At 29.2% G+C, this 17716-nt stretch overlaps 3 protein-coding genes across 3 annotated transcripts; 1 reads left to right on the forward strand and 2 right to left on the reverse strand.

The window, feature by feature from the left end:
• Positions 1–3952: 3952 nt before the first annotated feature.
• Positions 3953–5454, forward strand: LOC132931898 (cell surface glycoprotein 1-like). The gene has a single exon (XM_060997982.1). It carries the CDS (start codon positions 4060–4062, stop codon positions 5266–5268), a length of 1209 nt encoding a protein of 402 aa, XP_060853965.1. The 5' UTR covers positions 3953–4059; the 3' UTR covers positions 5269–5454.
• Positions 5455–7837: 2383 nt separating this feature from the next.
• On the reverse strand, positions 7838–12818 carry LOC132918646 (uncharacterized). The gene is given in 2 exon segments (XM_060980035.1): positions 7838–8924; positions 11912–12818. Coding segments are annotated over 2 exon segments (1815 nt in total). The 5' UTR covers positions 12777–12818; the 3' UTR covers positions 7838–7974.
• Positions 12819–15334: 2516 nt separating this feature from the next.
• LOC132931902 (zinc finger protein 512B-like) lies at positions 15335–16439 on the reverse strand. Its single transcript, XM_060997985.1, has one exon. It carries the CDS (start codon positions 16379–16381, stop codon positions 15515–15517), a length of 867 nt encoding a protein of 288 aa, XP_060853968.1. The 5' UTR covers positions 16382–16439; the 3' UTR covers positions 15335–15514.
• Positions 16440–17716: the final 1277 nt, after the last annotated feature.

The following is a 17716-nucleotide window of genomic DNA, read 5'->3' on the forward strand; positions in this document are numbered from 1 at the left end:
TCTTGTGCAGACCAAATTGAAACAGGTGTATCATTAATATTAATATAATATTAGAACAGTATTTCTCAACCGGTGTGTCGCCGGGTAAGTCCAAACGTGTCGCGAGAAGTACTAATATTAAATTGACACTATATTTACAAAAATTAATAGGTATTATTCTCATTTTTTTTTATTGTATGTCACAAAGTATGAAAATTTTTAATAGTGTGTCGCCATAATACAAAGGTTGTAAAACTGCATTAGAACTTAGAAAATAGATTATTCTTGTCGTGTCCGATTATAAAAAAATATCAATAACAATTATATGATATTAGTACTTTAAAGTAAAATAAAATGTAGGTAAATACTTAAATAATAAAATACATCAATTTATAATTAATAATAATGTTATATATTCTTGTGTTCTTCAAAGAGTCAAGTAAACGATTTGAACTTACTATTTGTTGCACATAGAGTACGACAGAACGTTTTGTTTATATAAAATACATTCTATAATAAACTAAATATATGCACTTACAATATAAAAAAACTCGTGTACGTATAATATACGTAATACGTATATAATAAAACGTACGTTTTATACCTTTTATTTTTAAAAATACATACTTAAGTTTAAAAAGCATTACTAACTCAAGTAGGTTGAATGAAAATATTTAAAAACCATGATGCACTTATATCGACGATTTTTCTATACCCTCGTTTTTTTTACTTTAACTCAATTACGTTTTTATGTTTTGCTTTCACTGGTCTCATAAACTAAGTAAGTATTCAGTTTAGCATTAATATACATAATATATTATAAATTATTGGCCTGTATTGATTAAATTCATATTACAAAGCAAAGAGATAATACATAGGTATAATGTTGAGCATTAGCAATAAAATAAGTTGTACTTTTATATGATAATGATAAAGGTAAAATGTACAGATACTTATTCATAAGCAATTTTCAGATAAAAATATATGTTTTTATATGAGACCTATTTAAATTCTATTGACATAGGAATAAATTTAATATTCAAATACGTATGTTTGTTTTGGACTTCTCGCACGATGACGTCAACTAGTTTATTTTTAAAGTCATTCAACATAATATACCGAGTTATTCGTATTATACACATTACACACAATTTAAAATAATAAGTAAATAATATATGCGCACCATACATATACAATTGTATATACAATATATTGGGTTAGAATACGCCAGGATCAAAATTATTACAACCAACGAATACGAAACCCTTCCGTATCATTTTTCATTAGGTACTATTTGGTTGAATGCTATGAGAACGACGGGATTTGTCCGCTGTTGACTAATTGAAAAAAAGGTTATATTAGCCTTATAAGGAAATGTCCATCATTGAAAGGGTTTATATTATACAGCTCATACATAACACGTGGACAATATAATATAGGATATCTGTAATGTGTGCTTTGTCGGAGAATATGAAACCGTCCAATGTACAAAATAGTATGTGTGCCATGGTATAAAATGCCATAAACAAAAGAAGAACGCATTTATTATTTATCATTGCGTATATAAAGTTGAAAGTTTTAAATTAATATTCAAATTGTATCATTAATATCTTTACTCGTGGACTAAAATAAACAAAATAAAAATTAAGATTTGGACTGCTATTAAATACAAAAAGTGTTTTTAAATAAATTCACCACGTTGTGTTAAAATAAATTAATTTTATCTGAGAGTTTAATTTTTATTAAAATATACATTTTAATATAAATTCAAAAATATTTATACAAAGGTACTTCGATATTGAAACATTATAGTATACACGCGGTATTTTGAAAAAAATTGAATAAACATCAATAATATATTATTATTTATTATTGTTTTTTAACTGTAAATAGTCAATTTAAAACAGATTTTTATAATAAATAAAGTAAATATTATCTACATAAAAACTAATAACTAAAAACTAATTATAAATAGAATAGGTATTCACCACATCTCACTTAGATTGTATTCATAACTGAAATTATTAACAAAAAATTATAATTTTTTTAAATAATATTATAATGTTTTTCTATTTTTATTTAATAATTATATAACATCAATTTATTGTAATTTATGTTCAGCTATATACATTATTTTACTTGAATTTTCAAATATTTTAAGTAATTAGTTATTAAAATCAATTCAATGACTTCAAATTGGTGATAACTTATGAATGACGATGATTTTTGAAAATAAATTTATTTTAGTAAGTTTTTAAAACTTAACTTTAAATGTATTTATCCTTTTTGGCTCTCATTAAAACTATTGATCAAGACTAAGTCAACTCAAGCCCTTCTCGATATTTCCACCTATATTTATAACATATTTATAACCCATGTAAAATTAATTCAATTATTTATTAACTATTATATAATTCATATAATTATTTTACCATTTGATTTTATCTATAAATTATTCATTGTTCAAGTAAAGCAACTAGATTTAAATCCAAAATATAGAGTTATGTATCTTGAAATATAAATTTTTATTAAAAATCGTAGTGGTAACATAATATATTTTTAGTTATTTCATCTTATCTAAGTATAAAAAATATACAATATACATTACATCATAACATATAATTTATAAAATTAATATAATAATTTGAAATAGCAATAGATAAACACCAAAATTATAGTACAAAGTTTCTGTATTACTTACATTGAAAAAATACACGGGAGTATTAATGAACATTGAAATCAATTTCCAATATTAAAACAATTTCAATGATATTATATTAAATATTTATTTTTCAACGTTTCGATTTATTTTAAGGCATTTTGTACTCAAAAAAACAATATGATAAAGTATAAATTATAAATTTTCTATCGTTACGAGCAAATCACTAATTACATTTATAAATCATAAAATTATTATGTGTTTGAAAAACTACGAGAATATAAATACTTAAAAATTATAAATATTATTACGTTGTTTAAGATAGTTTCATATGTCATAGATGAAATAAAAATTGAGCACTCTATTTTTATTAATCACGGTTAAATAATAATAATATATATATATAGTAAATAACATAATATTAATAATTAGCACTTTTAGAATATTAAAATAACTTACTTTAATCAGTAGGTTCTACCAATTTGTTTTTAAATGTATGTATACTATAATTATTAAACAAATACAATAAATTAAAAAATCCGACATATAAAATAATCCGGAAAAATACTATGAATATTATTAAACTTTAACTGCTCTATACATCTACAATGTATAGTAGCAGTTGAGAATTATTATTAAAGTCATCGTTTAATTATATTAATAATGTTAATCAATAATTATAAATGGGTAATAATATACCAAAACATTGCATATTATATACCTAATACCTATTATATTCTCGATTATATCTAATTATTTCATATTTTTTTACTCAAATAGTTGTAATGATAAACGTTAAACATTTAAAAAAAACGTTTAATTAATGTATAATATTAAAATACTATTCTGCTAATACGATATTTTAATATATTAAATTTCTATATACATAAATATATTGTTCTAACATATTTATTATAAGTTATAACAATATAAATATTAATATAAAATACCAATCTAGACTTTCATAACAAATTAACAATATATGTGATGATATAAAATTCTACTACTTGATTATACGGTACTATATAATATATATAGCACAAAACAACAACATAAGGTGCATACGCAATTATATTGTTAAGGCGTGATAATTAGACGTACGATTATCATATCACGCACTAATAAAGTTCGTAGGTATAAAAAAATCGTTTATTCTAAAATGTGTTATGACAATAACAATTATCTTATTATGTGACAATTCGTCGAGATTAGAAAGTAGATTAGTGCGGGAAAATTCTAAGGAGGGGTCATCTTTAGAGCAGAATATTTCTAGTCGGACGGCGGTGTATTGTTAGATCACACGGTACACACTACAAAAAGCCGAGCGCTCTGACGGACGGTCATCAGTCGATCGTTTCGTTCACATTGGACCCATTCTAACCTGACCCATTGATGAGGACCCAGTAAAAGTCTTTATAACGATGACAGTAATATTGTTGAAAATGACGTATGTCATCGGGTTGTGCACGTTAGTCGCTGGCGGAACGGAGCCGCAGACCAACAAGACTGAGGAGACCGTCGCGGCGACGACTACAACAGCGCCAGCGGTGACGATAACTGACGACGGCAAAGGACATGACAAAAGAGGCATATTCGACACCGGTTACGGTTACGCCGCGACTAGTTTCAGCAATGTAGTACACGGTCAACACTTCATGCACAGGCACGAGCAGAGAGTGATCGCCAAGACGATCATCCAAGAGGTCGCCCAACCGTATCCGGTTGAAGTCGAAAAACGCATACCTTACCCAGTAAAGGTCGAAGTACCCGTCGACCGCCCTTATCCAGTGCACGTGCCCAAGCCATATCCGGTGCACGTCGACAAGCCCGTGCCGTACGAAGTCAAAGTCAACGTGCCACAACCCTATATAGTCTACAAGCAAGTCCCATACGAAGTCAAGTATCCAGTCGACAAACCGTACACAGTTCACGTACCCCAACCATACACTGTTTACGTCGAGAAACGTGTACCTTACGAAGTCGTCAAGCACGTCCCTTATCCCGTTAAGGTGTTTGTCGATAAACCGTACACTGTGCAAGTGCCAGTCGACAAACACGTCCCGTACACCGTCGAAAAACCCGTACCCTATCCGGTTAAAGTACCAGTAGACCGCCCGTACCCGGTGACCGTCGAGAAGCACGTGCCGTATCCCGTCGACAAACCGGTGCCATATCCGGTCGAGAAACCAGTGCCGTATCCTGTCAAAGTTCCAGTAAAAGTCCACGTACCGGTACCTTACGAAGTGAACAGCCACGAACAAAAATTATATGATCAGACTCAACTTAAAGAAGAAATAGAACAACAGCAACAGCAGTACGAAACCGAAGAACAATCTCAACCGCAACAATACGAACCCGAAGAACAATCTCAACCAGAAGTACAGACACAGCCACAACAATATGAACCTGAAGTGCAGTCACAACCACAACAATACGAACACGAAGAACAATTGCAACCACAACTGCAGTATGTAAATGAAATAAAATCACAACAACGACAACTGCAATATAAAAACGAAGAACAGTTACAAAAACAAGATGATCGCAATGAACAACCACAACAACCTGACGAACATTCGGAACAAACACAGCAACAAGGTGGTGAACCAGAGAACGTCGATTATCGATAACAGTTTTAATTTTTATTTTTTTTACGAGTCACAAGTTATAGTCACATTATAATGTTGTGATTAGGTTAGATTTTGTGTTACGGTTAACAAAACCAAATGTATTCAACAATGTATTTACATCGGTTGATAACGAATATTATGTATATAGCTATAATAAAATCAAATAAAGACTTATTTTATATTAAATTCTGTTATTTTTTTCTTACTTTGATATTATTATTATTATTTATGTGAAACATCGTATTCTGTTGACGTTGGTCATAATGTGTTTCTCATTTATCTGAACACAACTAGAAGAGAATATTTTTCTGTAAAATTGTATTAATTCATATTAAACAATTCTACACAATTTGTTCAACGTTCAAATTAAGTAGTATTCGATTTTTTATCCTTTGTAAACGCGTACATCCGCACGTGTGTACGGCGGTTGTACACGTCGTCTAATGGACGATAATACGTGCAGACCAAGTACGGCACGACAAACCAACCAATATATAATATTTTAATAATGGACTGTATTCCGTAAACACATATAATGCCAATACAAATAATCCTTACCGGGTCGACCCACTCTAATATAATATAATATAATTGTATCGATCTGAAATATTAATACATTTTTTTGTGATTTAATAACATAATAAAATACGAGTATACATAACAAATATATAGATGAATCGGACCTGATCAGTGACAGGAAAGGACAACCGAACCGCTTCAAATTGTATCACCGTTGAGCCATATCACATCATAATAATATAATATTATATTATAATAATGTTCAAACGCGGTGAACTACACCAGGCGTATAATCGAATATAAAAATATCAGCCGAATCGCGATGACACTATATAATTTTAATTATTAGTACACAGTGTGTGTACTGTGTAAAAAAAAATACGAACAGCGAAAAAACACCGCGTACAATAACAATAATAATAATAATAAATGGCACGGGAACGACAACGACGACGACGACGACGCATCGATGCCACGGATGACCGGCCCTCTGCGTTGTAACAATATTGCTCAGGCGACTGGTGGAAGCACCGTCAGCCCATCAAGTCCATCGATCGACGGTCCCATTACAATCAATTGATAACGAATTCCGATAACATCAAATACCTAGTATTTGTGCCTATACATAGTTTTGAGCAATATATTCGAAACAAAATCAGATAACTGAAACTTATTAATCATAATAATATGATTTGATTAATTAATTATAATTTATTTACGAACATCGTTTCGTTTTAAAATTCAAATTCGCATTATAACTTCTCTGTATAAATAAAAGGTATATTATTGATAGGTAGTATAAAATTGATCAGTATAATATAAAAGTAAATAACAATTTTAAAATATTTACTCATATGAAATATCAATAATATTAATTTTATACTCTTAGCCATTTATAAAATTCAAATACTATTGCTTATAAATGTAATATGTATTAATAAATAATTTCTCAATTCAATAACTTGTGCCTATATTAATAATAATAACAATAAAGTCTTATATATTTATATATAAAAGCTAGGTGATGATAAAATAAATGTATTTATTGTCTGATATCTACGTACAATGATATAATAAATGCTGTATTATTATATCTTTATTATTTCTTTTCTCATGCATAATTTATTTTTACCATTAAAAATCATTTTTATGAATTTATAATAAATAATATTATTATACTTAAAATAATTTCGTGAGCATTGAAAATGTATAAGAAAAGTTCATACGTATAAAAATATTTAAAAAAAAGTTTATCTTTTACCATTTCATATGCAAGTTATACAACATGTGTATTATCCATGCCAGTTTACGCTTTACTTATTTCGATGTATGCACTATGCAGTTACGAGTATGTGCAGCCACCGTAGCAAATGAAACTGTAATATTATATTAAGTAATTTCAAAACAGTATTATCGGCTAATGCAGCTAATATAGAATACCGTTGAAAATTTAATGAAATGCACATTATGATCCCAAAAATGAATTACAAACAAATTGTTGTATACAATATAATTATTGATAATATCATAACGACAAAAATTAAATATATCTAGTCAATATAATACATAAATAAAAAAAAACGAGACAAAATTATTGGAAAAAAATGAAACACATTAAGTTGATAAATTGAATATCCTCCTTAAGTAATAAATTATCTACGTAAATATTTTTGATTTAAAATTCTTAGCATGGCACCGCAATGTATTGCATTCCATCCAGGGTCTAAACGACAAAAAAAAGTAAAAAAATAAAAATAAAGTTCAATGTTGAAAAAAAATGTTGTCTTGGTCAACATTACTATAGGTTCAGTGTATGTATAACATAACCCATTACTCGGGCACATACTACATATAGAGTGAAAAACCAAGACAGCCCCCTCGGTAAATAATAAATATCCTGACTGCACCTGTTTATCTCAGACGAAATAATTTGGATCTGAGGTTAAATAATATTATTCCTAAATGTTCTAATGAAAAGTAAACCAAAACTTTTCAAAATATTAATCGAATGATATACAAAGAATTCAAAGAAAAAAACATATGTAAACAGTAAAGGTTTTTACAAAACAGTATTTATTTTATATCCAAAAAATAAAAGTTTCATATACAAGGTATAATACAATCATAAAATAAAATCACGGTAAATTTATATATATTTTTTACAAAAAAATTAACTTGGAACCATTGTTAATAACTGTGGCTTCCGTGTTCGCCGTACGATGTTTCACCATATGAGTGTTCTTCGTGTTGGTGATATTGATGTGGCACTTCGTATGGTACAGGGACTTCGACTTTGACAGGAACTTTGACGTGGTACGGCACTGGTTTCTCGACCGTGTACGGCACCGGTTTGTCGACGGGATAAGGCACGTGCTTCTCGACGGTCACTGGGTACGGGCGATCGACCGGAACTTTGACCGGGTAGGGTACTGGTTTTTCGACGGTGTAAGGAACGTGCTTCTCCACGGGCACGTGCACGGTGTACGGCTTGTCGACGGGAACTTTGACTGTGTAAGGTACGTGCTTGGTGACTTCATAAGGGACGCGCTTCTCGACGTAAACGGTGTATGGCTTGGGCACGTGGACGGTGTATGGTTTGTCGACGGGTACCTTGACTTCATAAGGGACGTGTTTGTAGACGGTGTACGGTTGTGGAACCTTGACTTTGACCTCGTACGGGACGGGCTTGTCGACGTGCACTGGATACGGTTTGGGCACATGTACGGGATATGGGCGGTCGACGGGTACTTCGACCTTTACCGGGTACGGTACGTGTTTCTCGACTTCGACTGGGTACGGTTGGGCGACTTCCTTGATGATAGTCTTGGACAGCACTTGTGGTTCGTGGTGGTAGTCGTGACCGGAAAGCTGATGACCGAAACCGCCGGATCCGTATCCATATCCGGTGTCGAAAATGCCTCTCTTGTCTTGGTTTTTGCTGTCATTGGATGCAGGTTTTTTTTCGTCCTGCGTTTTCGTTGCTAACGCGAATGCGCACAACCCGACCACGATCGTCACGAGCAGTATTCTATTCATATTGTTTTTTGTTTTGAACGGAATAATCAACTGATGTCTGTTCGTCTGCGCGCTTGGCTTTTGTAGTGGCAGCTGTGTCTTGCACCGATGAAGTCCAGTGCCTATAGTTGCCCCCCACTCGCAGTTGGGATACATAACACGCGTCTACTGGTCTACTTTCTATTGTTGTCTATCGTCTACCTAATGTTTATTTTTTCATGATACCATCAATTTTATGCTATTTCATAATATTTTGTGTAAGACGATTTAATTAAAACATCTTTGGTATTGAACGGTTATCTAAAATATGATAATATATTGTTTTATTTTTAAATTACGTGAGGTATATTATTGTTATGCATAATTACGCGTATGACTGCTCACATTATGTATAAATAACGATTTATTTTATCCATAATAACATAATGTGTAAACCACCATGATTATTGGGGATTTGCAATATTTTATCGACTTATGGTAGGTAAATTGTCTACCTGTCTAATTTTGAATATCGATATATTAAAATGTATCATAATAACTTACAATAAATGTTTTTATATGATATTCAAATTATATGTTATCCATATCCCCATTAAAATAATTTTGTAGTTATGTAATTCTTAGGAAATTTATTTAAAAAATGTAAATTTAAAAGTTATCTGTCACGTAACTTATAATTTTGTCGCGATCGACAAGTTTAATTTTAAAACTCGTGATGATAAATCTCTGTGGAAGCGTAAAGCGTGAATACTTGTATCTATATAACTTATAGTTACTTACGTAATTTGACGTTCGGTTACAGCTAATGATAATGATAAGAACAGCGTGTAGGTAGCTGATACAAAACACCCTATTACACAACTTATATGCATATTCTAACAAAAGAAATAGTTTTCGAATTTAATCACTATACTAGTGGATAATTTAAAATAAGCCAATGAAAGTAGTTATATTTTTAAATAATATAATTTATATGCATTTAATTGATTTATAAAATTAAATCTATATGACATCCTTTCTGTTTTCGTTTGTTGAACTGGGTTGACTTATTTTTTCCCGAATTTTTCAGATGTATTTTTGTAAAAATATTAATAAATCAATGAAGGTAAGTCAGGTTTGGTGAATCAACCATATTATGTGTATTTATCTTTTACTGTAATCTATTATGTATATACGAGTACGTATTCAGATATAATATAGACACATGTGTCTTCTTACATTTTATTCTGTATGAATTATCGCGGAGTTCTACCAAAACCAAATTATTTCTGATAAATGTACTGCATTTTTCGAATCACAACAAGTGTGACGTATGCTGAAGTGGTCTCGTTTCAACACTATAGTTACTATGCGATCGTAAAATAACGAATAATAAATTATACACTTATATACCATTTAATTTTAATATTACATTGTACTTGATACAACTTATAGTTATTTGTCAAATTTAATTTTGTCTGCGTATAAAGTATATGAATGTACCACAGTGTTATCATAGCCAAGATTGACAACGATTATAGTTATATCCACGTAATTTATTGTGGTACTAAACGTATTTCAATTAAAAAATAAAAATAAATTTTTTGATAGAACGTGGATATTTTCAATAAAAAAAAAGATACTAACACAAAAAAAAAATTATAAAATAACATTTTTTTATTTCCCAAAATCCTTATACCATATTATTACCATGTTTGGATAAAAATGACACATTTTATTTGTCCGTTAATTTATTTATAAAATCAATAATTTCCATTCTTTAATTTATTTCTTATTAAAAGTAATTTTTGACAAAAAACATTAATACAAATAATAATACGTTAACATTGTTCTTAATTAACAACATTGTAGTTAACATTGTTGCGTTATAGTATTCGATGAAGTGGAGATGTACGCTATAAGAGGTACTCATTTTCTAGATTTATAATACTAGTAATACTACATTATAATAGAGATAAAATAAAAGTGATTATACAGCTATATGGTTGTATTAGAGCTTCGTATACAAATAATCATGGTTGAAAATATATAACATAATACGTTATATATATAAAATAAGTAAAGTCCAAATAGTGTAATATTATCTTACATTAAATTTGAAAAAATTTAGTACAAATGTTCAGTCTGAGAATCTATCATTGTTAATATTTTATAAATAAGTGAGGACCCACAAACTAAATAAAAACCAAAATAAAAAAATTGTAAATAATAAATGTTATAAAGTCTAACACCTCTTCATTCTTCACCTCTTAACATAAATTACTCATTTTTTAAAGAGAATTTATAAATAATTTATTATTGTTAATAATGGTGGTACAAAGCATTTTTGGTTTAAATAATAATAAAATGCAATAAAAACCAAGTGCACATACACTAATATATAAATGGATAATCGACACTTTAAACATAAAATAAGCTTCTTTAGTACATGACAATCTGATTGGAATAAAAAAAGACCGAAATTCACTACTTTCAGATTAAAAAGCAAAGAAAACCAGTTTATTATAAATAATGTAAAAACGTACTTATTACATTATTTTATCATAAAAATAAATAATACATTCTAATACATTCTATTTTTAAATGATTAAATGAGGTGAAGACTGAAGCCCATATCAAAAACCATAAGAAATTTACTGAAAAATATATTTACAAATTTTTAACTAAAAAATTTAAGATAGTATTATTGTGTAATTTAGTTTTAATATAATTTTAGATTACAATACAGTAGAAACATGCAGAATAATAACATCATTTAAAATTGTATAGATGATATTATAATAGTTACAACCGATAAAAGCGAATTGCTGCTTACTATCAGATGTAGAATTTTTATGAATATATATAACAGAAAACATTTTTGTGAGTTTTAGAGGGATATTTTTTTTTATAACAATAAGAAAAATTCATAAAACGAGTCTTTATTTGAAATAAATGAACGTAATGCATTATGTTGATATATTTATACATATTATATTTAATTATAGTAATTGCATCTAAAAAGAAATTTACAAATTACTATAACCAAATTATTCAACATAATAATACAAAATATTATTTTAAGTATTATATGAAATTATGACTAGAAAAAAACTGCATTATGTAAATCAATAATTGTTATGCTCGTGTTGATCGTAATGTGATAGTCCTCCCTCGTACTTTGATTCTGAATAGTATTTTTCTTCGTGTTCGTTTTCTTTGTACGGCACTGGTACTTCGACTTTGACAGGAACTTTGACGAGGTACGGCACTGGTTTCTCGACCGTGTACGGTACCGGTTTGTCGACGGGATAAGGCACGTGCTTCTCGACAGTCACTGGGTACGGGCGATCGACCGGAACTTTGACCGGGTAAGGTACTGGCTTTTCGACGGTGTAAGGAACGTGCTTCTCGACGGGCACGTGCACGGTGTACGGCTTGTCGACGGGAACTTTGACTGTGTAAGGTACGTGCTTGGTGACTTCATAAGGGACGCGCTTCTCGACGTAAACGGTGTATGGCTTGGGCACGTGGACGGTGTATGGTTTGTCGACGGGTACCTTGACTTCATAAGGGACGTGTTTGTAGACGGTGTACGGTTATGGAACATTGACTTTGACCTCGTACGGGACGGGCTTGTCGACGTGCACTGGATACGGTTTGGGCACATGTACGGGATATGGGCGGTCGACGGGTACTTCGACCTTTACCGGGTACGGTACGTGTTTCTCGACTTCGACTGGGTACGGTTGGGCGACTTCCTTGATGATAGTCTTGGACAGCACTTGTGGTTCGTGGTGGTAGTCGTGACCGGTAAGCTGATGACCGAAACCGCCGGATCCGTATCCATAGCCGGTGTCGAAAATGCCTCTCTTGTCGTGGTTTTTCACATTGTCAGACGTTGTTTTCTTCTCTTCTGCAGGTATTTTTACGCCTAAAGCAAAAGCACTGCAGCACAGCCCGAGAAGGCACACCGTTAGTGAAATCTTCGTCATTGTTATTCGATTTGAATGAATCGTATGACTGATGTCTGCTACTCTGCGTGCTCATCTTTTGTAGTGAATTGCATTATGTGATGTCCAACGAAAAAATATCATATATTTCTTCCCACTTTACCCTACTCCACTGATAAATTATACTTTCTATACAATATTATAGTCATTCGTGTTTATTAGACCATTAACTATTTTTATCACATTTCATAATATTTTTTTTATGGAAATAAAGTCAAACAACAAATAAAGTAAATGTGTTTAATTATTCTGAACAACTTCGTATACTTTATTATTATATTTACTATTAGATAATATAATTTTAAATTAATTCTCAGTAAATACAATTATGTTTTTATTTGCTTATTATTGAATGACCAATAAATTACGTATACGTACATCCTAGTTTTTATATTTGTTACATATTAAAATATTTATAACGTACCTAATCCACTGATTATATTTTGTATGTTTTAATTAACATACAAATTACTTAGGTTGCACTTCTAAATTAAATTTAGTAAAACTTATTTGTTATTATAAATCATAGTTAATTTAAATTCTGTGGTAAATAATATATGATATTCAGATTAGTTCAGTTTGTTAAGTGATGTAAATTTAGGTGGAAAAATATAATAATTTTTTTTTTTTACCTAATATGTTCAAAACCTATAGTGAGAGATGAAATTATGCCCTTCAATAATTTATGAGAAATAAATATATACATGTTACTTTAAACCTATAATAAATAAATTCATGAAACTATGTAAAGTTTTAAAATTATTAGTTAAAATACATCAAGTCTATAAGTACTACCTTATAATATGGTAGTACGTTCACCAAATATTAACGATACGCGAAAATATTTGTATTTAGATGTTTAATCTTTTATTTAATATGTATGCAATATTTTGTATTTTGAATAAAGCAGCTCATTCTAAATGCTTCAATATACATGTCAACATATTCGTACGTACGTACAAGATTATTTTGAACAATTTATTATTTCAAATCAAAACAGATGACTAATAAAATATAATGTTGGATGATACTAAATTTGCTTAATGTGTTTCATTAAAAAATTTAAGACTAACAAAATGTACAACTTACATTAAATTCCCTAACACCCCGAGAAAAAAATAAATAAATTACTGCACCAGAATTATTTTTAAAATATTACAAAATATTGGAATATAACCTAAAACAGGTTCAACACCTGACCTATACAATGTAAATATTTTATGGAATAATTAAAGTAATTACAAAAAAATACATAGAATAATAATATTAAAATAAAATGCTTTCGAAAAATATATAAATATGTTGTTCATTAAGTAAAATAAGTGGGCAAATCGTTATCTTTCTTTATGGTATCAAAATTACCATACAATATATTCTAACATAAATTTGTATTTTATTTATTTAATCTTTTAATTTTACACAGCCTAAAATCTTTTATTATAAATTTTTATTCACTGCCCTTCCATCAATTTAAAAAAGTATATTTCCATTTAAAATGTTTACTTAGTTAATACTACTATAATTATGACATTTAAAAGAAGGATTAATATTATGAATAGTGTTATAAATTATAATTATTAACTTTACGTTATATTGTATTGGTTTTTCGCACATTTTGCAGCAACTTTTTGCTAATTTTTTTTTTAACATTGTGGTTTATATCATTACAGTAATCTGTTTATGACTTTATAAAAACAATTTTTTGCAGGTCAGAAACATAATGGGTTATATCATTTCTACAATAATTGTTAGCCATTCTTATACCAAACTTTTTTAATGGTAATTTATTTAATGTGTATATAATTTTTATGTATGTTAACTATAACGACTTGGTTTTTTTTCATATTTAATTATATTATATTTTATATCCAATAGAAAATAAATTCTTGTATCGAATATAATATAAATATAGAAAAAAATCTTCATTTATTTAAAAATAATCTATTAATTTAAATATTATTTTATTTAAATTGCATAATAACAACTACGCATACATAAAACATAATAATTTAAAAAAATAAACGATTGAGAGTAAAATCAATAGAAATAAAATCGGATAAGCTTGTTACGTTGTGTAACGGTGTTGTAGATAAAGGAGTGATGACTATAGTATTATTAATAGATAATAAGGATAATTTTTATGAAAAAAGTAAAAGTTAAAAACTAACTATATTTATGTCTAATAAAAATAAAATATAGTTAATATACACAATAACATTTACTACTATTAAAATAATGATATATACGATAATTTTGTTGTACATAATATATATTTTAAGATTTTATTATTTATTATTAAATAATTACAAATAGGTAATAAATAATATCAATACACCACTATTTTTTTCCACCTGTGATATACTGTTTCTTGTATCAAGGTAATTTTATTCTTGGTTATGTTTGTTTGAATTGACAACAATCTTGTAAAAAAATATTGCATATCCTTTATGAATATTCCATATTCACTCAAACACTAACCTAACCTAGGTAATAGATATTTTATATTTTTACAACATTAATTCCAAATAAAAATACAAGAATATTATAAAAAAAAGTCTTTATTTATATTATATTTGTATCTATGTACATAATAATAAATGATATTCAAATTAGACTAACATATTTTAATGATGGACATATTATATATTAATGACTTAAGTTACAATTTATGTAATCAAAAACGTAACATTAGTTATGACTAGAATAAAATAATACGTTTATTAATAACTGTCGTGTTCGTTTTGTTCGTTGAAATACTGCGGTTGTTCTCCCTCATATTTTGGGTAGTATTTTTCTTCATGTTCATTTTCTTTGTACGGCACTGGCACTTCGACTTTGACGGGAACTTTGACTGGGTAAGGCACTGGTTTCTCGACTGTGTACGGCACCGGTTTATCGACGGGATACGGCACGTGCTTCTCGACGGTCACCGGGTACGGGCGGTCTACTGGTACATTAACCGGATAGGGTATGTGTTTTTCAACAGTGTACGGGACGTGTTTGTCGACGGGCACTTGCACGGTGTACGGCTTATCGACAAATACCTTAACGGGATAAGGGACGTGCTTGACGACTTCGTAAGGTACTCGTTTCTCGACGACAACGGTGTATGGCTTGGGTACGTGGACGGTGTACGGTCTGTCGACTGGATATTTGACTTCGTACGGGACTTGCTTGTACACATTATAGGGTTGTGGCACGTTGACTTTGACTTCGTACGGGACAGGCTTGTCAATATGCACTGGATACGGTTTGGGCACATGTACTGGATAAGGGCGATCGACGGGTACTTCCACCTTTACCGGGTACGGTACGTGTTTCTCGACTTCGACTGGGTATGGTTGGGAAACCTCCTTGATGATAGTCTTAGATAGAACTTGTTGTGCGTGGTGAACTTGTTGTGTATAGTCGTAGTTATTGGTTTGCTTGTGCACATCGAAATCCGAACCGTATCCATACTCGGTATCGATAATGCCTCTTTTGAAGTGGTTTTTGGTTTCTTTAGATATATTTGCTTCGGGCTCGTTCGCAGCTATCGCGAATGCGCACAACCCAATAACGCACGCCGTAAATAAAAACGTCTTCATTGTCGTTTGATTTGAATGAAATTCAGTCGACTGATGTCCGTTTGTCCACGCGCTTCGCTTTTGTAGTGATTTGAGTCCACCTAAGAAGTCTTCTTTTACCGCTGCACTGCATGCATCCCCACCACTGTTCATATTCCAACAACGTACTTTCTATATCTTAAAACACCATTTTGTTGACAGTTTTTTTTATAATACTTTTATTGCTATTATTCAGTTACTTCGCGCGATATTGTTTAAGGAAATGAAATAAAACAAGATTTTTTTTTTATTGCCTGTTGTACAACGTATTCGTACCGATTTAGTACAGACAGTTTAGATAATATATTTTAATTTATATTATTATTCCAAGCTTAGTAAACTTAATGTAATGTAATATTTATTTATAAAACAATTTATTATTAATTTATTTTATTTTATTTATTACTTTATTTAACCGATTAATAAATTCAATTCACAATGACACACTTGTTAATGTCCGTGAATACTACGATATATTATACTTACATACTTTATTAAATATGCCTACATAATACTGAATTAAATATAAGTATAGATTCTTGTTAGAATAATTTTGCTACTTTTATTTAAATTTTTATATTTTCATTGAAAATCGGTATGCAAATAACTTGATAATCTGATTAATTAATTTTGACAGTGGCTTATTACGATGTTTTAATTATCTGACAAAAGATTATAATATAAAGTTAAAGCCGTATTTTTAATTTATTCATTGTATAAAGAATGCAACTGTTATACTTTAATTTATGACTCAGTAATAATAATTTGTTTTGTTTTTATAGTTCACATATAAATAAATGAATAAATTGTACGTTTTATCCTCTGTAGTTGTATAACTGTATAAATAATAAAAAATAATTAATCTAATTTCGAATTCAAATTAATGAAAAGACAAATACCTATATAATTAATAATCTTAAATTGATAATATTATATTGTCGTAGAAAAAGAGGTGATTGTATATTTTATATATTAGTGTGACTGAAATTTAATAGTATAATATATGGATTTATTAAATTTGTTTAATATGGTTTTTAAAAAATATATTAATAATTCATATCAAATCAAATAATTTATTATTCAAAATATCAAATTAAATTAATAGAAAATAATTGCATTTTAAATAATCTGTTAAAATATTACTATATTAGGGCTAACCTTGGAGGCTTATTGAACTAAAAAAATTTAAATGAAACATTTTGTATTATTTTAAAAACATATATATATATATATATATATAAAAATATACAAATTCACACATTTCATAAAACAAATTTATATTTTTTCTACGGTATGATACAACATACAAGAAGCCCT

Source organism: Rhopalosiphum padi, chromosome 1, assembly GCF_020882245.1.
Source record: "Rhopalosiphum padi isolate XX-2018 chromosome 1, ASM2088224v1, whole genome shotgun sequence".
Lineage (NCBI taxonomy): Eukaryota > Metazoa > Arthropoda > Insecta > Hemiptera > Aphididae > Rhopalosiphum > Rhopalosiphum padi.

Bases quoted from the DNA above. Each gene is read 5' to 3' on its own strand.
- LOC132931898 (XM_060997982.1), top strand. From the start codon at position 4,060: ATGACAGTAATATTGTTGAAAATGACGTATGTCATCGGGTTGTGCACG.
- LOC132931902 (XM_060997985.1), bottom strand. From the start codon at position 16,381: ATGAAGACGTTTTTATTTACGGCGTGCGTTATTGGGTTGTGCGCATTC.